This window comes from Notolepis coatsorum, assembly GCF_963971535.1.
Source record: "Notolepis coatsorum genome assembly, chromosome: 17".
Classification (NCBI taxonomy): domain Eukaryota; kingdom Metazoa; phylum Chordata; class Actinopteri; order Aulopiformes; family Paralepididae; genus Notolepis; species Notolepis coatsorum.
This window is the reverse complement of record NC_140181.1, coordinates 95,277,234-95,301,942: the sequence shown is the minus strand read 5'-3', so window position 1 is coordinate 95,301,942 and position 24,709 is coordinate 95,277,234. Positions and strand designations below refer to the sequence as shown.

General features: G+C 42.9%; 1 protein-coding gene across 1 annotated transcript in view; it reads left to right on the top strand.

Moving 5' to 3' along the window:
• Positions 1-20,445, top strand: part of nol4la (nucleolar protein 4-like a) — a gene marked incomplete at both ends in the record, with an annotated part of 66,898 nt that extends 46,453 nt beyond the window's left edge. Inside the window, 7 exon segments of the mRNA XM_084333884.1 lie at positions 7,920-8,064; positions 9,154-9,461; positions 13,780-13,968; positions 16,616-16,804; positions 17,524-17,643; positions 18,237-18,426; positions 20,225-20,445. Of these exon segments, the coding sequence (XP_084190010.1) occupies positions 7,920-8,064; positions 9,154-9,461; positions 13,780-13,968; positions 16,616-16,804; positions 17,524-17,643; positions 18,237-18,426; positions 20,225-20,445 (1,362 nt within the window).
• Between the last annotated feature and the right edge of the window lie 4,264 nt (positions 20,446-24,709).

Below are 24,709 nucleotides of genomic sequence, written 5' to 3'. Positions count from 1 at the left end.
TATATTCTCTTAACGGTCTGAATAAACAGTACTGTATATTTCAATTAGTATATCTTGTATGTCATAAATGTCTGGATGTAATACTGTATATCATGTATGCAGGGGTGTAAAAAGTACCCAGAAATTATACTTAAGTGAAAGTATGGGTACCGTCTCAAAATCGTACTCAAGCAAAATTCAGAGTATCTGGCTAAAAACACTTAAGTACATTTAAAAGTAGAAACTTGACTTTTACTCAAGTACTAAAACTTTTTTTCTGACCCGTCTATTCTTCTGATAGCAGGTGTTTAATTAAAGAGCCCCGCTTTCTAGTCTTCCACAAGGACCAATGGGCGGGTTAATTTTCCATTGATAAAGATTTGATTGGCTGTTTTTAAATAAAGCGCAGCTGCAGGATTAATAACGTTAATTCGACCAAAGAAACAAATATACTAATTAAAATTGGACCTGCAAGATTTGTAGGTCTGCATTTTAAATGAGTAAAAAGTATGTAGTTTTCTTTCTCTGAAATGTAATTGAGTAAAAGTACAAGTACAAAGCTATAATACTTGAGTAAAGTACAAATCCCCCAAAACAGTACTTCAGTATTGTAACAAAGTACAATTACTCAAGTACTTTACACCCCTGCGTGCATGTCATAAATGTTATGAATTGAAAATGGGGGACCCTGATGTAAAGTATCTCTGGTCTGCATCCCCTTAAGTGTGTATTGAGCCGTACTGTATACCCATTCTGCAATCTGTTAATAAAATGTTCAATCAAACATCATAGCCAGGCAAAGTAACATAGACTGACATTTACTTTAGAACTACCGTGCAACACAGTACATTTCACAGAGTAAATTTTACTCAAACTGAGTCCATTTGAGCCCAAGTGAGTAAAATGTTACTCAAGATGTACTCAGTTTGAGTTAAATTTACTCAGCAAAATGTACTGTATCATGCAATTGCATTTACTCTGAAGCATTTTATTTTACCTAAACATAATTTGTCAAACACTTGATTGATTGATTGATTGATTGAAAAGTTTATTAACAGATTGCAGAATGGGTACAGTACAGTACAGCTCAATACATACAATTGTTAAGGGGATGCAGACCAGAGAAAGGCTTTCGTCTTGTTTACATCAGGGTCCCCCATTTTCAATTCATCATAACATATATGACATACATGACATACAGATAGACAGTACCGCTACATCTATACATTTATTTCAATTTATTTCAACTTACCCCGAAGTTGTTGGAATGGTCGATCTTCTCAATTTCAGTATTTCCGTTTACTGGGTTGACATGTTATTAATTTAAGTGCATTTGATCATTATGGCATGCACCCAGTAAACAGACTCCATTGAAATTGAGAGAAGACGGACCATTTCAACAACTTCAGATTAGTGTTTGACAAATAAGTAGCCCGGATTTTGTGTTTAGGTCATATAAAATGCTTTTGAGTAAGTAAAATGAAAAGTTAAGTTAATTTGCCTGGCTGTGATATGAAGAAATAAATGTTGCTATATGGGATACATAGTCGGTAACTATAGCAAACAAAGACTCAATTAATATAATATTTTACATTATATTATGGCAATAGTAAATAGAATAATGATTGTGTAGGCTAGTTTACTTTGTTCAACGTTATACATACCCACGTCCGATTGGTAATCTGCATTCATATTCAATAAATTGTTTGCAGACGTCCTTTCTTTGAGGAATACACCTTGCCGAGAATTGCGTCCAAGTATGAGCTTTCCATGATGCACATAACTTGAACTGGTTCCGTTACCTTGACCATTAATTAATGTCGAGTTTTCTCCAAATTTGAGCTTCAAGGCAACGGACGGCTTTGACACTTTTATCCTCGTCAGTTCTGCGCCACGACAAAGTGGTCTTAAAATGACAAAAAGACCTAAATATAGCAACATTGTATACACCCATTTCTCTTTCCACGCCATGTTGACACCCGCCACCACAGCCGTAAGTGTGCCGCAAAAGTCGAATCTCCTTGCTATCCATGTTGGTGGTAATTTTATAGGAGTGTAATTATCGACCAATCAATGAATAACAGGTGCCTCTAATTAGGGGAGGGCGCACAACTTGTCTCAAGAGCTCTCGCTCAAACAGCAGAAAACAACGCACCATTGATTGATTGCTTGATTGATTGATTGATTGATTGATTGAAAACTTTATTAACATATTGCAGAATGGGTACAATACAGATGCAGACCAGAGAAAGACTTTCCGTTGTTAATAAATCCAACCTTAACCTCAGTGAGACGGGCCTAACCCTAACCTGATGAATTGAAAATGGGGGACCCTGATGTAAACAAGACGAAAGTCTTTCTCTGGTCTGCATTCCCTTAACAATTGTGTGTATTGAGCTGTACTGTATTGTACCCATTCTGCAATCTGTTAATAAAGTTTTCAATCAATCAATCAATCAACCCTAACCCTAACCCTAACCCTAACCCTAACCCTAACTCTAAGCATAACCCACTTCGAAAGAGGGCCAAAGCATAACCACTTTGAAGCAGAGAATATATAATTATGTACAAGGCGGAAGAGACCCTTCGGCGCTAAACCAATCAGAGAGGGTCTTCGCTGTACGCGGCTAGCCAATCAGAGAGCGTCTTCGCAAACATAGGCTACGGGAAAAAATCACGCTGGAGGCTGACAGCAGAGACCAAGCCCCGCCCCTCCACAGCGCTGAGTGACAGCAGAGACCAAGCCCCGCCCCTCCACCGCGCTGACAGCAGAGCCCCCTGCGCGTGAGTGACGGATCAAAACACCGGTAGAAACGAGAGTATTTCCGAAGTAAAAGGAGCGCGCGCATCGTTTTGATAATGTAGACTAGAGAGACCCCTCCATAATAATAAGGATTATTTAGAGGAATAACCAGTCGTATCCTCAGGTGAGTAGGCTAAAATTAATTGCAATACAGATTCAGAATGAACACTAACAGGTCATTTTTATCCACATAAATCTGGCGCGTAAAGAAGGGCCTCTTAATATAGTAGCTTTGTCAATAAATTTTCTCTGTCGAGGTCTTCAGTAACTGTTCGGAGTGCTGTTCGTCGCTGTTGTCCAGTGCAATGTAAAGGGGCGGTTCACTGTTATTTAATTATCTGTCAAATGGTCAGAAGTGTGATGCTCTACATAATTAGAGTCGTTTTACTAAGCACTGGCAATGATTCATTCTCTTTAAGCAAATGAAAAGCCACAATTAATATCACTTAACCTACTGTATCTACCTACTTACCGTCAGACCCTCACTTGTTGTGTAACTTGTGTGTTCCTATATGGCTCACTGGTGTCTAACTTTGGGGCCTCCTCAGAATCCTTACAGAGGGATGCATATTTAATTTAATTAAATTTAATTTCAAACCTTTATTTAAACTTGAAAGGCAACTCAGGTCTCCCTCATTTACAGTCACGACGAGTGTACATACAGAAATGAGTGGCTCAGGAGGTAGAGCGGTTCGATTCCCACTCCTCCCGAGCACAGTGTTGAAGTGTCCTTGAGCAAGACACGATCCCGATGAGCAGTGTGAATGTGTATGTGAATGTGAGGAACAAAAATTGTGAAGCGCTTTGGATAAAAGCACTATATAAATGCACTATTTAAATTTTTTTTTTATTATATAGCGGCACAGTGGTTAACACTGTCGCCTCACAGCGAGAAGGTCCAGGGTTCGATTCCCGCTTGGGGACCAGGGCCCTCATTCATCAACGTGTCTTACGCACAGATTTGTGCTTAACCTGTGCGTACGACCATTTCTAAGCAAAGAGTGGGATTCATCAATTTCAACTTGAACTTCACTTCGTGCTTATGTCTACGCACAGCTCGGAGCACACTTAGCTGACGCCCAGTGGTAGAATATATTATTACAACAAGGAAATGAGCTTCTGTGCATTAGTTTCAACACTGGCATGTTCTGTATGAACCGTAATTCATTATAGTTCATTGTAAAATAGCAACAGTAGTGTAATTATGGTCAAAACCCTATAAATAGCATTTGGAATAATAGATCTTTCTCTCAGAATGAATGCAGCATGGTTTATATAGCGTTATCGGAATATACGGGGTGTACTGACTGACTGCGCTCCGCGTAGCTCAACTCGTTATTATTTTTCGCACAGACCGCAGAAACACAGGAACGTTTTGATTATATTTAAAAGGCTTTACGTTAAACGAAACAAGTGGAATTTCGAAGCTGTAAGCAGAATACAAGTCATATGAACACCCACGATATAGTGTTCTTCCCCCTTTTTACTGTATAAGAAAGAATAAAAAACGCATTGCAATGACACCAGGGTGTATGTGTATTACAAAACCCTTGCAATAATGTGTCTTAAATGAATGAAAAGCATACATGCTCTGGACACAGAGCATATCGTGTGGGTGATATGACTTGTATTATGCTTACAGAATTCCACGTATTTAGTTTTACAATGTCAAAGCCTTTTAATGTAAATCAAAACGTTCCCGTATTTCTGCAATCTATGTGCAAAATAATAACGAGTTGAGTTCTAACAAAGAACATATTACATGCTGGTATGCTGATAGAGTAAACTATTATATGAATATGATATGATATAAGGTATACACTGGTCCGTCGCATACACTGGTATGCGCAAGTTACTGTTGCATAATGTAGGCTATGGCTGCTATTATATGTAATTCATATAGGCTACCTAATAGTATATGATTTTTAGAGGCATCTATTTTGTTGTCGGTAATACCGACAACAAAATAGATGCCTCTAAAAATCATATAGCCAATCGAACACAACTAATAAAGGCATTCATATTACAGCACGGTTATAATGACACACAACCAACGCCAAACAGTGGTCAACGAACGGTCTTTATTAGTATTTTGAGCTGTCCAGGCAGAATTGCAGCAATGGTCTTAGGGAGCCGTTGATATCTGACATCACCGTTTACAAGTCCGCCTTTTATTTATCCCATAACACGCGTTGTGTCTTCTTGGTTCGACAGCAGTGAACAATCTCCGTGAAGTTTCTCAGAGTTCCGCTCGGGTCAGTCCATTATTTCACATCCCATGGGGGGTGTTTCATCACTTTCATGACCATATATGGATAATCATGCACGAGCATTGACGGTAGAACAAAGTGGTATTTATCAACACGGAGGAGCATAGGACCTGTGTACGCACGGTTGATGAATCCCAATATTTCTGTGCGTGCACTGATTCTAAATTCTGTGCTTACGTGTGGAAATAGAACATCTTCTACGTCACGTTGATGAATGAGGGCCCAGCTGGGTTTCCTTGTTGCCAGGTACCCAGGTGGGGGATCTCCCAGGCCTTTCTGTGTGGAGTTTGCATGTTCTCCCTGTGCTCGCAAGGGTTCCCCCCCATTTTAAGTGGAATTCTGTTGCTATGGGAACCAGTTTGGGCCCAAGTTTACATCCCGTCAGCTATTGATATCAGCAAACACTACAACAGGAAATAAAACGTGAGTCCATATTGAATATTTATCCCTTTCACTACCACACTACAAAAGGGTTAACCCTTTCACTGCGACGATACAGAAGGTTAACCCTTTCACTACCATACGACAAATGGTAAACCCTTTCACAACCACACTACATAAGGTTAACCCTTTCACTACCACGCTACCACGCTACCACGAAACAGCGCCTCTACCACCTGAGACAGTTAAGGAAGTTCAGAGTATCGGGGAAGATACTCCAGTCCTTCTACTCAGGAGCTGTAGAGAGCATCTTGACTGGAAACATCACTGCCTGGTATGGAAACAGCACGGCACAAGACAAGAAGGCCCTACAGAGAGTGGTGCGCTCAGCCGAGCGTACCACGGGTATTGCACTACCTCCCCTGCAGGTTCTATACAACAAGAGGTGCAAATCCAGAGCCTGCAGGATAATGAAAGACCCTCACCACCCCAATAACAGCCTGTTCCAGCTGCTGAGGTCAGGCAGACTCCTGCGAACCCCAGCTACTAGGACAGAGAGGCTTAGGCTCAGCATCGTCCCCCAGGCCATCAGAGTCCTGAACAATGAACATTGAGTACCACTGTAACACTTTAGCATGAGCGGGCACACACTCAGGCCGCACACACCCTCACTTATTGCCAAAAGGAAAGGCCACTTTAATTTAGTATTAGCAACAGTAACAGTGTATTGCACTACTATTACTACTACTGTTAACTGTTAACTGTTACCCATTATTGCAAACATTTATTGTTACCTGCTACCTGTTATTGCACAATTTTATTGCACAAATTTTTTGTATTGGATTCTATTATATGTTGTACCAATTGCACATCGTTGCGGGCAAGACCACCCGCATTTCATTGTATATCCGTATGCCGTGACAAATAAAACTCTTGACTTGACTTGACTTGACTACAGCCGGTAGTGCGGTAGTGAAAGGGTTAAGATTGAAAAGGTCTATATACAGTTTGAAGCCAAAGCTTAGGATAACCTTTGAATAGTATTAGTACATTTATGTGTGTGTGTGTGTGTGTGTGTGTGTGTGTGTGTGTGTGTGTGTGTGTGTGTGTGTGTGTGTGTGTGTGGTTTCAACATTGGAGGGGACACTTGAAGTGGGGGCTCTCGGGGGTCCTCCCCCAGGACATTTTGAGTGTCAAACTTATCATTTTGAGTGTCAAGGAAGTTTTGAGTGTCAAACTTAATTTCCTGCATTCTGGTGTACTTTTATGAGAGGTACGTCTGCAAGGTTGAGATGGTATGGTCCTGTGTAGGGGTGTCTGAAATAGTTGGTTATTATATAGTTACAGGTAAGAAGGATATAGAAATGTTTTGACCCCCTTGTTTTTTACCTCTTGAGGGGGACATGTCCCCTGCAACCCCCCCCTCCCCCTAAACCTAAGCATATGCTTTGAATAGTATTAGTATATTTGTGTGTGTGTATGTTTTATGTACATGTATGTATGTATGTATGTAATGTATGTATGTGCTTGTGTGAATGTTTAGTATGCTCTTGTCCTCTCTCTTCAAGCTAACCTCCTGCCCCCACCCCCCTCCCCTCCGGTCCACTCATGTTTGTGTTACGCTACAACGAGCATCTTTGGGGTTTCAGCGCAGCAAGGATTAAAAATAGCATTTGCTCCAAGACACACATTATTTAATAGGGAGGTCATTCCCATTCCTCCCCCGTCTGCCTCCCAAGTTCAAGGGTTAAAGCAACAATATGCTCATTAACTGTAGTGTGTAATGTGCACCATACACGGACATGGTTCTGTATGAAGAAAACGCAACAATACTCTCTTTTTATTCTCTCTTAAAGGAGCTGTAAGTGGTATTTCTTTGTTAAAATAAGTGTGAAATAGCTGACATCACTGATGTAGAGTGCTTGGTACAATGTCCCAGTCCCTCCACTCTGCAGTAAACACAAAATACAGTACATGTTCTGGTATCCTGTTCCCACTTCATCCAATCAGGAGAGAGAACCCTTTGCCAAGCCAAATTTCCTTACTGCACTCTGTTACTGACCAAACAGATATTTTAAGGACAAAAAACACTTACAGGGGCACCCTCGTGGCGCACCACGTTAGTGCATCGCACACCTACGCGGCCGTCCCGGGTTTGCTTCCCGCTCCCGGTGACATTTGTCGCATGTCTTCCCCGCCTCTTCTCCCGTTCATCCTCTCCTCATCTGTCAGTCATGTCTGACCATGAAAAGCAATAAATACTAAAAAATGAATCTTTAAAAAACACTTACAGCACCTTTTAAGATATGTAGGAAATACATATAAATGAAACCAGGTGAATTCTCAGTTTCACCCATTATCTCTGCTCCTTTTTGCCCCGAGTCCACTGGACTATGAATCCCTCTCTCCAAGTGCTCTTTCTCTACCACTCCTCTCCCTATTCAACGGTCCCTTTACCCCCCCCCCCCCCCCCCGTCTCTCCTCAGGATGACAGTTCGGTGAGCAGCGAGGACATGGACATGGCTGAGCCCACGTGGGTCCCGGCCCAGCAGCCCCCCCCAGTGCCTGAGCTTACCCCCCCCAACGGAGGCAGAGTCAACAGCCCGCCGACGGCCATCAAAGAGGAGGACGGTAAAGAAGGACTGTTTTCACGACTGTTTCATGACTGTCCTCGTGAAACAAAAAAAACTCACGCACACACACGCTTGTGCGGCCTACACTTAATCGACTGGGTTCCACGACGCGCCTGTGCTGTATTTCCGCAGCGGCGTGTTATTGGTTTCATCTGGGACGGGCGAGCATACTGTACAGTCGTATGGCAATGGCATATATATATACGTACAGGAAACGGCTTGTCCCGTTCTTAGTGGACTAATCCAAATAAATCCACTCACGGCTGGTGGTGGTGTCCCACCCCAGTCCCAATCCGTCCCGTGGCCCCCCTGACCGGCGGCGTAGAGGGCTTAGGCTAGTAGCACAAAGACCTATATTAACCGTCAGCACTGCAGTGAAAAACACAGAGATGAAAGGCCTCCTTAAATGTTAACGGGGCGAAAGAAAGACTTTCTCTTATCGGTCCATGAACATCACACATTGATATCGTCGTTTAACAGGCGAATGTATTGGAATATATTTTACACACCAGTGAATGAGGGCTCCCCCTCCCCCCCCCCCCCCCCCCGCCTGCCAGACCCTCCTCCTCGTCCCTCCCCACTGTTAAACCCCATTAGATAACACCCCCGTTCCCCTAGAACTCGCATTTATTTTGACAGTTGACCCCAATACCCACTTCCTTGACAAACACAGGCAGCGCAACGTCAAGCAGGGGAAACCCCCCCCCCTCCCCTCGCGCCCCAACCCCCCCCCCCCCCCCGCGCGTGCCCCAATACCCATCCACACTGCCATCCCTGAGGATGAAGATAATGGGATGATGTTCGAGTAAACAAAAACAGCCCTAGTCCTGAATCCCCCCTGATGAAAAAAAACAACCCTGCACCTCATTATTGTAACTCTCTCTCGCAGTTTATCTGTCGGTCCGTCTGTTGGTCGGTCTGCTGTCTTGTCTTTCTGGTCGTCCGTCTGTCTCATTCACCCGTCTCTCTCTCTCTCTCTCTCTCTCTCTCTCTCTCTCTCTCTCTCTCTCTCTCTCTCTCTCTCTCTCTCTCTCTCTCTCTCTCTCTCTCTCTCTCTCTCGTCCCCCTTCTCCTCTCTCGACAACAGACGACGACTTCTCAGAGAGCGGCAGCGCCAACGGCCTGCCAGCCCTGACCTCTCCGGAGGCGCTGGCCGTGGGCGGCAGGCACCACCCCCCAGATGGCGTGGCCCCTTACGGGGAAGTAAACAGGGAGAACGGCGTGAGCGCTCCCTTGGACTTCAGCACCACCACCTCCTCCTCGTCCTCGGAGGAGGATCAGCAGCCCGTCAACCTGAGCGACAGACTGGTGCCGGTGGGCGGAGGCGACCCGCTGACTTCATACCCGGCGGAGTCTGCCAGGAAGTTCCCCGTCAAGACGGAGTACACCAACAAGGTGAGGACGGGGGGGGGGGGGGGTTGTTTTGTAATAATAATAATAATAATAATAATAATAATAATAATAATAATAATAATAATAATAATAATAATAATAAATTGGATTTGAAGAGAGAAGCGCCTTTCTCAGACTCAAGGACACTGTACAAGGAGAGAGAAGCTATATAAAAGAAGGGTAAATAAAAATGAGAAAAAAATTTATATATGTGTATAGTAACAACAGGAAAAAAAACAAATAAGATAAAAAAAAAGGAAGCAAGGTGCTGTCCAATTGGATGAAGTGGTAAAAGGAAAATTAACAAAAACTAAAACAAAAAAAACCCAAATAAAAACAAAGAACAAACAAAAATAACGGGATCTGTGGCTTAACACGACGGCGCGGCCCGGCGATTTAGGCCTCAGAGCACAGCAGAAAGTAAACAAACCGATGTACTTTCTAAGAGCTTTATATATCATTTATAGTATTGCTATCTGTCCATTCTCATTGTCACTTGAGTGCATAAACCGTGCCTTCATACTGGCTTAAAGAAAATAAAAATCCATCGGTTGGTTGTCATTTTATAGCGTCGTGAATATAAGGTATAACGCACTTTTCGTCTAGGCTTTTCTGCAGGAAGCTAGATAATAGGCTAAACGTTGGCGCCGTTATATCAAACGCCATTTCTGCTGTATATATACGGATGAAATAAAACAAACTGCGTAGCATCCGGACTATTACAGAGCATCTATGGATGAAATGGGGGAGGCGGGGAACGCCGATTACTATTATTGATCCGCAATACAGTGTGCGTTCAATATAGCATTTTCATTGACCGATCACGTTACGTTATAAAACAATGTCCAATCCAGCTGTAATTTGGGGTAATATTATCCTACCGTCAGGCCATGTGATCGCCGGCAACATTTCCTCACCAGTCATCGGATTCTGGTAGATCGATATGCACATTGGCTAATCATAAATCCCATTATTCCACGCTGAAAAAACCGCTCGCCAAGCTGATCCAAGATGGAGGATGTTCGGCTGGGATCAAGGAACTATGATCCGCCCACAGAACTGTACTTTTAAATTTTTTTTTAATTCACATGATACTGCAGTGGAGCGATGGCGCCCCTAAGCGAGTTTGGCCGGTACTGCATGTTTCGAAAATCAAATATCTGAAAAGATGCTGGTAGTGGATCGGGTACCTAAGAAGCGTTATAAATATGGAATAAAACAATAACAACTCGTCACGTATACTCGTGGCTCTGGTCCACAACGCTCTTTTTCGAAACACGTATATACTCGTTCTCGGACGGCATAGTGTTAAAAGAAAAGAGTCAGGGGGTGGGCTACTTATAATACACACAGTTGTTCGATTGATCTTATGTCATACAAGCTATGAAAGCGGTTGGGAAAGCAGCCTGGAAAAGCTATGAAATGCATATCTCATGGGCGGCTACGTGGCGTAGTGGGCAAGGCGCTCGCCACGAAATCTGGAGATGCTGGGCTCGCCTGTTCGAGCCCAGCGCTCCACATTTGCTTTCAGTTTAGCTGGTCGTCCGTACTAATACACATTGGCTGTATTAGGGGGTGGGAAACTGATGGGTGGGGATCGGGCGTTGTGGACAGCGACTCCTACAGGTCGGTTGGTGCGCCTGCGCAGTAGAATCAGGAAGTGTCGGGGGCAGCGTGAGCCTCCCACGCGTTACTCCTCGCCACTGAGAGATCGAGCTGCGCAGGTGAAAAGATGCGACTGCTGTTACCTCAAGTACCGGAGGGGACTTGTGCTATGTATGACTTAGTCCACATTGCAGCCGGCTTGTGGGAGGCAAGAAACAGCGTTCGTGACAGGGGAGGGTTGAATTGGATGATACGAAATTGGGATGGGAGAAAATATAGAAAAATGGGAGAAAAAGTGGATAAAAAAAAAGGAAATGCATATCTCATTGTGTTTGTAGTAGGGCCGATATTTTGGTCAATACTGTGATCACGGTTATTTAAAGGTGATGTAAGTGGGGCGCTCTAGTAGCACACCATGTATCGCGCTGCGTCGCGAAGCGGCCGTCCCGGGTTTGCTTCCCACTCCCGGTGACTCGCATTTGTCGCATGTCTTCCCCCTCTTCTCCCGTTCATCCTCTCCTCATCTGTCGGTCATGTCTGACCATGAAAAAGCGATAAACGCTAAAAAAGAAATCTTTAAAAAAAAAAGTGATGTAAGTGGTATTTCTTTTTTTGTTAAAATAAGTGGTCTACATGTTAAGATAATAGCTCTACAGTCCAACAGCCATCACTGATACAGAGTGTTTGGTCAGTAACATGGGTCTCCCAGTCCCTCCGCTCTGCAGTAAACAGAAAATACATTGTATCCCATTCCCACTTCATCCAATCAGGAGAGAGAAATACACACTGCAAAAAACAAGAAATAAAAACTTGTTTTAAGCAATTGTGTCCTTGAAACAAGTAAAATAATCTACCAGTGCAGTAAGCAAATCTGGCTTGGCAAGATTCCTTGAAATAAGTATAAATATCTAGGGTTCTTTCTTCTGATTGGATAAAGTGGGAAGGGATACCAGAAAATGTATTCTCTGTTTACTGCAGAGTGGAGGGACTGGGAGACCCATGTTACTGACCAAACACTCTATATCAATGATGGCTGTTGGAATGTTTACAGTAACACTTATCTACAGCATCTTTATAACAAGATTAGTCATTGCTGTTGGAAACATCATGCATTTATAACACGTCTTTTAACAGTGGATTTCCAATCGTTTTATTTAGATTATCTTGTTTTCATAATCGTCACACGCCAAAATCGCAATCGTTAAATACAATTTTATTAATCGCCCCAGCCCTAGTTTGTAGTATCACCTGTGGTAACAGTGTTTCCTGTGTATATCTCTCTTCAGTCTCCCCAGTAACAGTGTGTCCTGTGTATATCTCTCTGCAGACTCCTCAGTAACAGTGTTTCCTGTGTATATCTCTCTTCAGTCTCCCCAGTAACAGTGTTTCCTGTGTATATATCTCTGCAGTCTCCCCAGTAACAGTGTTTCCTGTGTATATCTCTCTGCAGTCTCCCCTGTAACAGTGTTTCCTGTGTATATCTCTCTGCAGTCTCCCCTGTAACAGTGTTTCCTGTGTATATCTCTCTGCAGTCTCCCCTGTAACAGTGTTTCCTGTGTATATCTCTCTGCAGTCTCCCCAGTAACAGTGTTTCCTGTGTATATCTCTCTGCAGTCTCCCTGTAACAGTGTTTCCTGTGTATATCTCTCTGCAGTCTCCCTGTAACAGTGTTTCCTGTGTATATCTCTCTTCAGTCTCCCCTGTAACAGTGTTTCCTGTGTATATCTCTCTTCAGTCTCCCCAGTAACAGTGTTTCCTGTGTATATCTCTCTTCAGTCTCCCCAGTAACAGTGTTTCCTGTGTATATCTCTCTGCAGTCTCCCCTGTAACAGTGTTTCCTGTGTATATCTCTCTGCAGTCTCCCCTGTAACAGTGTTTCCTGTGTATATCTCTCTGCAGACTCCTCAGTAACAGTGTTTCCTGTGTATATCTCTCTTCAGTCTCCCCTGTAACAGTGTTTCCTGTGTATATCTCTCTGCAGACTCCTCAGTAACAGTGTTTCCTGTGTATATCTCTCTGCAGTCTCCCCTGTAACAGTGTTTCCTGTGTATATCTCTCTGCAGTCTCCTGTAACAGTGTTTCCTGTGTATATCTCTCTTCAGTCTCCCCTGTAACAGTGTTTCCTGTGTATATCTCTCTTCAGTCTCCCCTGTAACAGTGTTTCCTGTGTATATCTCTCTTCAGTCTCCCCAGTAACAGTGTTTCCTGTGTATATCTCTCTGCAGTCTCCCCTGTAACAGTGTTTCCTGTGTATATCTCTCTGCAGTCTCCCCAGTAACAGTGTTTCCTGTGTATATCTCTCTGCAGTCTCCCCTGTAACAGTGTTTCCTGTGTATATCTCTCTGCAGTCTCCCCAGTAACAGTGTTTCCTGTGTATATCTCTCTTCAGTCTCCCCAGTAACAGTGTTTCCTGTGTATATCTCTCTTCAGTCTCCCTGTAACAGTGTTTCCTGTGTATATCTCTCTGCAGTCTCCCCAGTAACAGTGTTTCCTGTGTATATCTCTCTTCAGTCTCCCCTGTAACAGTGTTTCCTGTGTATATCTCTCTGCAGTCTCCCCAGTAACAGTGTTTCCTGTGTATATCTCTCTTCAGTCTCCCCAGTAACAGTGTTTCCTGTGTATATCTCTCTTCAGTCTCCCCAGTAACAGTGTTTCCTGTGTATATCTCTCTTCAGTCTCCTCAGTAACAGTGTTTCCTGTGTATATCTCTCTGCAGTCTCCCCAGTACAGCTCAGGAAGCTACGACTCTGTGAAAACTGAACTGAGCATGAGCGCAGAGGACCTAACCTCTGGTCGGGCGCAGATCATCGATGATGATGACGACGACCACGATGACCACGATGACAGTGACAAGATCAACGAGGGAATGGAGGGAATGGACCCTGAGAGACTCAAAGCCTTCAATGTGAGACAATCCATAAGTTGTTCTGTTTAATATAAGATAAGATAAGATATTCCTTAATCCCCTTGGGGAGATTCGGGTGTCATAGCAACATGGGGGAGGGGAGGTATGGGCAGGGTAATAGTGGAAAGACATAAATATAAGCAATATAATTCTATTTTAATATAAAAAATACTACTGCTAAAAAGGACAATTACATTATTTCTAATTCCAACCTACCGAACAACTCTGGACTCCTACTCAGACACAATTTACCTGGAGGTAGCGGTAGAATTCAATGTTTAATGGAGTCAATGTAATATATAGAATATCTGATATATCGGTATCTGTGCAAAGATAGTTTCCCAGCAGTCATATTGCAGAGAATAAAAGTAGTAATGAATGAATGAATGAATGAATGAATGAATGAATGAATGAATTAATGAATGAATGAATGAATGAATGAATGAACACTTTATTTAACCGATTGCAGAATGGGTACAATACAGTACGGCTCAATACACACAATTGTTAAGGGGACGCAGACCAGAGAAAGACTTTCATCTTGTTTACATCAGGGTCCCCCATTTTCAATTCATAGTGACATTTATGACATACAGTACACAACATACATGACATTTATTGCATAGGGACATACATGAGATACAGGTATTTAGTACTGTTACATTTGTGACATATACGATATGCAAATATACAGTACTGTTACCCATAGATCCTGACAGAGTATATACATATGATGGGGAGGGGACTGTACATTAGGAGGGGGTGGGTGGGTGGGAGAGAAATATACATACGGTGGGGAGAGAATATATACATACGGTGGGGAGGAGACTGTACATTAGGAGGGGGTGGGTGGGTGGGAGAGAAATATACATACGGTGGGGAGAGAATATATACATGCGGTGGGGAGGTGACTGTCTATTAGGAGGGGGTGGGGGGGTTTGGACATTTTTACGGTGGCCAGTTTCGAATTGCAGCCTCCCGTAGGTGCTCTTTAAGAGCGGTTTTGAATGTGGGTAGGGATTCACATTCCTTTACAGCTTTGGGTAGGGCGTTCCACATTGATGTGGCATAATTGCGAAACGTGTTTAGTCCCTTGTTTAAGCCGAATCTGGGTTTAACATGATTTGTTGAGCTTACTCTGGTGTTGTGGTCGTGGTATTCACTGACCTTTGGGAAGTATTTTGATACCCAAAATGAGGTACCCAGACTTTAGTACTTAAAACACCATACAAAAACAAAAGAAGTCAACCAATAGCCTACTAGAGAATATTTCCAACATTTGAAAATCAGTTAATACAGATACCCAACATTTAAAAACATACATCCAAATGGCCAACAGTTAAAACATGAATCAGAATGGATGGGTTTCTGGTCCTCGTCAGACTCTGTGTGCTGCGCGCATCAAGGAGGCAAAAAGGAACGTGATCCTGGTCAGAACTACAGGGGCAGTGTATTTGCTACCATGCCAAGCTAGATGTAAAAAGTTAAAGACTTTTTGGCAAAATCACTGTACATCCAGCCTTTTTAGTTTGAAGTTAGTCAGGGGAGTGCCATGGTTTCTCCATAGAGCTCCATTATACTTTTCGTCAGGGGAGTGTCATGGTTTCTCCATAGAGCTCCATTATACGTTTAGTCAGGGGAGTGTCATGGTTTCTCCATAGAGCTCCATTATACGTTTAGTCAGGGGAGTGCCATGGTTTCTCCATAGAGCTCCATTATACTTTTAGTCAGGGGACTGCCATGGTTACTCCATAAAGCTCCATTATACTTTTTTTTAGTGCCGCAGCTCAACACAGGCGGGGTGGGGGGCACAACTCAGTCACGTGACTTTTACTGATTGGCTCGAACACATTGTGTTTACAAACATGAAACCTGTCTATATTCATCACGGTTAGACGTTCATTGCTCCTGCTCCCATGACCACCCTCCCTCTTCTCCCCCACCCCTCTTCTCTGCCCTCCTCTCTTTTGTTTCTCTTCCTCTGTCCGACGGAGTGTATCCCTCCCTCCCTCCAGTTTTCTGCTCTATATCCTCTCCTCTCTCTCCCCCTCCCCCTCCCCCTCCCCCTTTCTGGCTTTGTCAGATGTTTGTGTGTCTGTTTGTGGATGAAAACCCAGATCTGATGGTGACACACACACACACACACATGTAAGCCTGCGCATGCGCGTGTACACACACACACACACACACACACACACACACACACACACACACACACACACACACACACACACACACACACACACACACACACACACACACACACACACACACACACACACACACACAGGCCTAGAGGATGACATTTCTTCGGGATTCCCACGGGATGGGAGTCAAATTCACTTTAAATCACGTGATTGGGCAGGACCGGGAGTAAACGTCAATGGGAGCAGAAGGGAATGGGAACTATGACAACAAAATCAATGGGATTCGGGCGGGAGTGGGAGGGAGTGGGATCAGTCTCTGTGGGAGTGGGAGGGAGTGGGATTTTTTTTTTAAACTCTCACTCGGGAGTGGGAGGGAGTGGGATTATTTCTGTGGGAGTGGGAAGGAGCGGGAGTCAAAATCCACTCGCATGTCAGCCTCTAAGGCCAACTACAGTGGCATTATATTCCATAGACTTTAATTCTGTTTTGTTTGTGTCCAGATGTTTGTGCGTCTGTTTGTGGATGAGAACCTGGACCGCATGGTGCCCATCTCCAAGCAGCCCAAGGAGAAGATCCAGGCCATCATCGAGTCCTGTAGTCGGCAGTTCCCAGAGTTCCAAGAGCGCTCCCGCAAGCGCATCCGCACCTACCTCAAGTCCTGCCGGCGGATGAAGAAGGGCGGCTTCGATGTACGACTTGACCCCGGGGTTGCACTTCCGCGTTTGGTTTGCGCGATCTGATTGGCCACTGACGTTTCTGGTCATGTGACATGTGCGCCAATCGCGTGACACCTGTTTCTGCGCCTATTTCCGCCTCGAACAGCCTGCAAACTACCTAACGCCTAGTTTATCACTGGTTAAGCTTAGGCGACTCTTTTGAAGTTGGTTAAGGTTAGAGTTTGGAATCAGGGCTGGTGTTCTATCGCCCTGCTCTAAGACAAACTCTAACCTTAACCAACTTCGAAAGAGTGCCTAAGCTTAACCGGTGATAGAAACAGGCGTCACACGATTGGCGCACATGTCACATGACCAGAAACGTCAGTGGCCAATCAGATCGCGCAAACCAAACGCGGAAGTGCAACCCCGTTAGGGAAAATATTCACGCATCCTATCTGCACCTATTCAGTCTGTCTGCAAGATATTTTCCAAAAGCAAAAAGCAGTGTACTGTATTGGGTATCCTTCATTTTTTTTGCATTCTGCAAGAAAGCAACAATCTTTTTTGTTTTCTCAAAAAAGTTAAATCTTCAGATAGGAGGTTTTACGTTTCAGCCATCGAAAGTTGTAAAGCGATTTGGATAAAAGCGCTATATAAATGCAGTCCATTTACCATTTACGTAGGGGAAATAATGACCTGTATTATTGTGTAACCCCCCCAGTATAAGAACAGTCTCTTTTCCATGTTGACAGATACGACCGACACCTCCTCACCTCACCTCTGCCATGGCTGAGAACATCCTCGCGGCTGCCTGCGAAAGTGAAACACGGAACGCTGCCAAAAGGATGCGACTAGACGTCTATCAAGCCACTGTGAGTGTGATCGCAGGGGATCTGATTCCAGATCTGCTCAGAAGGGATTTTGGAATACGTTAAGTTGTCTGGCTGTCCATTAATACCTTGGCACTGAAGAACCATATAACTCCGTTTTATAAATCTTTTGGACCCACATGTTTGCAGTTGAAAAGTCAATCCAGATCACTTGGGAGTGTGAATGTCATATATCACAAGAAAGTACTCAACATTCAGTCTAACTTTCTTTAACTACGAATTAACACTACACTAACACTAACACTACACTATAATTACATTTAATTTGTATTTATTTTAATTTTAATAAAACATTTCTTAGTTGTACTTATGTTACTTATTGCACATACCGCAGACAGTTTTTATTCTGTAAAATGTTGCTTTTTTTATTCCTTTATGCTGTAGAGCAAACAGAGAGTAATAATTCCATTGTACTTGTTGCATATGGCAAATAAATCTGAATCTGAATCTGAATGTACCATAGTAAAGTTTCAAAACACTGTTTCTCTGAGAACCTAAAACGGAGTCATGTGGGTCTTTATCTGAGGTACTCATTGGAGATCAACAATGAATGAAAGCTTTTATTTATTTTGTAGGATGAACCGGCCTCTGTTGACAAGGCCAGCCCAAGGGACCCCGCCACTGCGGCCCCATCTGGCTTCTCTATAGCAGCCTCAGCTTATGCCCAGGACCAGCTCTACACCAATGGAGGCCTCAACTACAATGTCCGGGGATATGGGACAGTCAGTGGCAGCCAGCAGAACACTGGTGCTGCACAGACCAATGGTGAGTTCACTTGTATCCCCCCAGCTTAGCATTTTCTATGCTCACGATTGGGTGGGTAGATCATACAGATATAATATATTTCAAGTTTCAAGTTTCTTTATTAGTTGTCATACAGAAGTACAGAATACTTTTATATAAAATGCTTCTTTCTGTTTTGCTCCAGAGATTGTGTTAGATAAAAATAGATAAGTATAAAGTATAGTAAGTATAAAATAGAAGTCAAGTACGTAGACAAAAGTTGTTAACAGAATTCGGCTATAGGGCGACAATAATGAAAGAATGAAATAGAGCGTAAGGTTATGTATATAACCAAGTTCTATGAATTCTGGTGACGCTCAGCGTCAGGACGCCGCTGCGGCCCTTGATCTCGCCTTGTGGTGAACGTTTGGGAAGGAGGCGAGTAGGTGACCACACACCTGCTTATGAAGGTAAGCGGATAGGGGTGTGGCCAGACGAATGTTGGTATGTAAAGGTACATTGTGGAATTTTTTATTCAGTGCACGTGCACGAAGTGAAGTCAGTGCAGACTGACGCTGAGCGTCACCAGAATTCATAGAACTTGGTTATATACATAACCTTACGTTAACCCTAAGGGTTAATGCCCCGGCTTCTTGGAATGATCTTCAGCTCACATAAAAAATCAATACCCCACTATCTTATGGACAATTTAATAATAACTTTATTTGTATAGCACCTTTCATACAGGGGATTGCAGTTCAAAGTGCTTTACATCAGTAAGAAATAAGACATAAAATCAGTGTAAAACAAGCAGCAAGAGCAAAGCATAAAGTGGGATAAAATAATGCAGATATATTAATCAAATCATATCAGAACCTCACATTCCAATAGGCTTCTTGAATTTCTGTAATCTGTTACAAAACATGATAAAGGTCAGAGTATGCACCCAGCGGATAGTGGGGCGTAGAGATAAAAGTAAAAATAAGTAAAATAATAGCAAGGGTAAAATGAGCAGACATATAAAATCACAGTTTTTCACATTAGGATCTAACATCCCAACAGGCCACTTTGTTTATGGTTTGATTCAGTTTTAGTAGAATAGAAAAGACATGAATGATGAAATGAGCACATAAAGTGCAGACATACTATAAAATCACAGTTTTTTACAGTGCAATAAAATAGTTCTGGATTACTGTTTAACAGTTCAAAGTTGTCTTTACCTTCTGTTTTTAAAAACAAGTTTAATTTAAAATGTTGATATTTATTTTCTCACCTGTGTGTCTTTATTCGGTGTCTAATTATTTAAACAGATTTACTTTTCCTTCTCTTAATTTTATGTTTCTTACCTGTTAAATAGGCTTGAATCTCAACGTGTGTGTTTTTGTAAGCTCAGCATCATTCTAAACGAGAGCCACCCTCAATGAATTCTTGAGATATAAATAAAGGTTTAAATGAATCAATGAATGCTGGGCAGTGACTCATTGCATACAGTAGCTATAGTCTATTCAAGGGGATCTGTCCCTGTTTCATATTTCCTTAATAAAGGAGCAATAGGCAGGGGCACCAGAGTGGCGCACCACGTAATGCACTGCAGTGCAACGACTCACGGACCCGGCGACCTTTGCCGAATGTCCTCCCCCCATATCTTCTCCTATCCTTCCTCTCTGCCGGGTCTGTCCAATAAAGCAATAAAATGCCAAAAAGAAAAAAAACGTCTGTGGTGTGGTAGTGAAGGGTTAACCTTCTGTAGTGTGGTAGTGAAAGGTTTAATGGTGTCCTGTGCATCTTCCCTGGTTTGTATTTTCTTTTTTACCCTTATATATATTATTTCTATCGACAGGTCCCACAGATCTGAGTTTGAAGGCGGTGGCCCCTACCTCCTCCTCCTCCTCCAGCTCCAACAGTCACGGCCAGGGTGGCGGCGGGGGCGGGGCCTCGGCACAGCTCAGCCCGCCGGAGGTCACGGCAGTGCGGCAGCTCATCGCCGGGTACCGAGAGTCGGCCGCCTTCCTGCTCCGCTCGGCGGACGAGCTGGAGAATCTGATCCTGCAACAGAACTGAGTCCGGGCCGAACCGGGCCGAGCCAAGCCGGGCCGATGCTTGGGCTACACGAGGCCAAACCGTGCCAAGACCTTCTCCCAGCCTGTCTCGTCTATCATCCTCAGTCACACACACGCGTTTGGGGCGGACTTCTTTGAAATCCATACAAAGATGTAAACTTGAGTGAAAGAGTGAAACTGCAGTGCACAATTGAAAAGGAGCAGAGCATATCACAGGCTGAACATTATTATTATTGTTATTTTTTTTTTAACTTTATGCATTCTTTATGCATTCTCTTTGACCTTAGTGCCCTGTTCTCCTAAGCCACTCTCCCTCAAACTCATTCACGCCACCTCAACCTTCATTCCACTCAGGTCTAAAAGCTATGATCTGTAGACAAAAAATAATTATTTGACAGTGCGTTTATCACATAATTGTAGGAGGAAACATTTCTGCCGGAGGTGAACACACCTGTGAAGCAACTCGTTAATGAAGTGACATCATTACGTTCCGTTAACGTCACTTTGAGGCGATTCAATGAAAAAAATATTTATATTAGCAAATGAAGAATATATGACACAGTGACATGATTGGATCACCTGGGTCCTGTCTAGTCTACAACACTCGAGATCCAACGAGATTACCCCCAAAAGTCCCCTCTGTGTTCACTTATTTCCATTGACAATTTGGGACGTCGTTTTCTGAAATTCCTTAACATGAATCGCTGCTACAGATGTGGCTGCCTGCCACTGACCTGATGACCTCAAATAGCTAGGATGCGCTGACTTACATTATGCTAAAAAGTAAAAATGCAGAGACAAATAGAGAGAGAGAGAGAGAGAGAGAGAGAGAGAGAGAGAGAGAGAGAGAGAGAGAGAGAGAGAGAGAGGAGAAGAAAATAATGATTTTTAAAGTCGCATTCCAGTTTGTGGCCACAGCTATACCTCCCTTTATTGACCCCATTTACACTGTAGGCCATTTTGCTCTTATGTCACGCTCAGGTTGGGTTCCTTTCTACCCTGTTCCCAGTACGTGGGTGGAAAGGGACCTAACCTGAGCACGATGCAAGAGCAAATCGGGACGCCGTGTGAATACGGCCAATCGGACTGTTTTACAAATTCTTAGGCGTGGGTGGTTGCTAAGAGACTCGGCAGGATTTTATTTTCAGCTGTTGCATTGTGAATACTTATTTTTTTTTATATATATAATTTCTCACTACTCAAAAGAAAACAAGGGAGTTTTAGAAGAAAAGGCTCTTGATGAGAAGTCTGGGTATGCAAACCGAGGTCACAGACACTTGTCAGGGAAAAGAAAAAAGGAGATACTTGTATCAGTTAGGGTTTTGCTCGCGGCCAATGCGAAAGAGTGGAAAAAGGTGCAATATTGAGGATAATCAGAAACTGGTGTGGCTTAACTGAAACATCACATTTGTCAATCCAACGTCCTCATAGACTGATGATGGCTTGAGCCTTTTTGTAACGTTTATACTGGAGAAGGACGTATACTTTTACCACTATCTCTTCCTGTTCCTGTTATGCTGTTAAAAAAAAGAGATAAAAAAAAAAAAATTATTGATATCCCACGCAGCATTGTAGCCAATTTGTAGTCGTCCATTCGAACGCAACTGATCATTCTCTCTCTCTGACCTCATAACTGAGGCACTTTCATTGATTGGAACCAATCATTCAGGAGTGATTTATCAAGAAAAGGGACCTGGAAAGAAAATACGAGACTTAATGTTTGAATGTTTTTAGTTTTTTTCTTACGTAAGTGATTCTGGGTCATTTCATGCAGGAATTTAACCATGCCCCCTTTTCTTGATGTCTCCAATCGCACCCGTCGATTCCCTCTGCGACAAAACTTTGGGAAGCGGGCAGTCGCAATTGGAGGATCGAAAAGGAGAAAAAAAGAGGGTGCGGTTTGAGATAGGTCCATTGTTTTATTGGCCTTCTGTGTATTAGATGGGCACATCAACCGTCCTCACATGTAGTCATTATCGACAGTCTAGTGAACACATTGGCTGTAGGTGGTAGCTGAGGAAACGGTGCAAACTGAGACCCACGCCGTCCACAGGGTTTCTACTGTACAGTAAGCAGTAATACTCAATGTGATGATGCTTTAGAACTGCCTCGGAGGAAGAAAACCCTCCTCTATATCCATTATAGCCCCACTGACCTCATCTCGTTCCTCTCAGTCTCCCTCTCTACATTTCCCATTTAAACATACTGGTAAAAAAAAAAAAAAAAGGAAAGAAACCACACTATTTAAACAAAAAACAAAAAAAAATTAAGCAAAAGACAATCTTGAAAGATAGTAACTGTCTCAGAGTTTGCTCTGACATGTTTTCTGCTCTGGTGTGTTAGTACCCGTGTATGTGTGTGAATCTTGAGGTACACACAGAGTAGGCTGTACCCCAGCCAGATCCAGAGCACATTCTCACAAGTGACACTTTTACCAGTGAGACAACAGAGCTCCCAGCACAAAGCAGTTGTGTGTGTGTGTGTGTGTGTGTGTGTGTGTGTGTGTGTGTGTGTGTGTGTGTGTGTGTGTGTGTGTGTGTGTGTGTGTGTGTGTGTGTGTGTGTGTGTGTGTGTGTGTGTGTGTGTGTGTGTGTGTGTGTGTGTGTGTGTGTGTGTGTGTGTGTGTGAGTGTGTGAGTGCGTGCGTGCGTGCGTGCACGTGTGCCATATGTGGCGGTGTCGTTTTAAGATGTATTTTTCTCTTTGTTTCTCTTTATGTTATTATCACTGGCATCAACAGTAGGTTATTCATTTCTGCTGACTGTGTTGAGCGGAGTCACCCTTTCAAAGCTATTTTGTACAACATTATTAACTCAGTAATCTCAAACATTCCAAACAAAGACAATGATTCTTCGAGCAGCCAGCCTGGCTTGCACCTTATCAATTTTTCAGAGTGCTCAAAATTTAAAGAGATATATTTCCATATTTATCATAAATCTATCAGATTTATCAGTTATTTATCAGAAAATGATCAGCGTATAAGCACTAATGCAGTTTTCATTCATACATTTTCAGAGATTATCTCACTACACACAGGCCAGTCTATATAGGGTTGACATTACATGTGCAAAAATAATCACTTTTTTTCCATTCTATGGCCATGTCGTGATTGGACTATATTGCATTTCAAATGGTAAATCTACTATCCTTTGCGAGTTTGGAAGCACTTTATAGCTCAGGACTAAGGTAACATGGTACTTCAGTGATATATACAAGCGTGTCTTTACCTCAGCTGGGCTGTTATACGTTTCAGTTGAAAACGTGCGTGTGCTCGATACCACGTTGGAGGAGTCGGTTCTGTGTGTGTAAGCACTCTTAGCGAATTTGGCGTTGCAAAAAAATAAATAAAAATGGTTAACCCTTTCACTGCGACAATACAGAAGGTTAACCCTTTCAGTGCCACACAACAAAGGGTTACCCCTTTCACTAACCGTCTGTAGTGTGGTGGTGAAAGGGTTAACCTTCTGTAGTGTGGTGGTGAAAGGGTTAAAAGCTTTCATTTAGAAAATCCCACTGGAGCTCAGTTCTTGTTCTGTGAAGACATTTGGATCGGAACCATCTTGGTTTTGCAGGGAGTTGATGGACGTACCTGGGACCGAGGTCCCTGTTACACGTCTTCCTCACCTGGGACCGAGGTCCCTGTTACACACGTCTTCCTCATCTATCCCAACTGCTCCACGTCAACCCTCCTTGTTTACAGCGGCCATAACCGTCATATTATGAAACGTTACATGATGTCTTACTCAAAATGTCGCCAGATCGACCCTATAGTCACGTTTTCAAGTTAACACCCAAATCATTTGCTTGCCGATTTGTATACGTCTTTAAAAAAAAATCTACACTGAGTGACATTTTAGGTGTGCGCTGGAGTTACTGTGATGGAAGACAACCACTCGTAGATGTGTTGTTGTTGTTTATTTTAGTTTTTACTTTTTTTTTTTTTTTTTTTATAATGGCCAATGGATTTTCTCTTTGTATTGACGGGACAATGTAATGTATTGATGTTTGATAAAAAAAAACAGAAAAAAAACAAAACAAAAAAACCTGGTTGCTTGTGGATTACTAAAGTGGTCAGATATATGTACTGTTTAACTGTACAAAGAGTGGTAAAAAGAAACGTTTTAAAACCCTTAATTTTTCCGTGAATACAGCACTGTTTAAAAAAAATTATCTAAAAGTGGTTTTAACTCTTTGCCTGTTTTAACTTATCATTTGGTGGTGCGTTGTATTACTTCTATTGTTATTTATATAATTTGATTTGGTTCT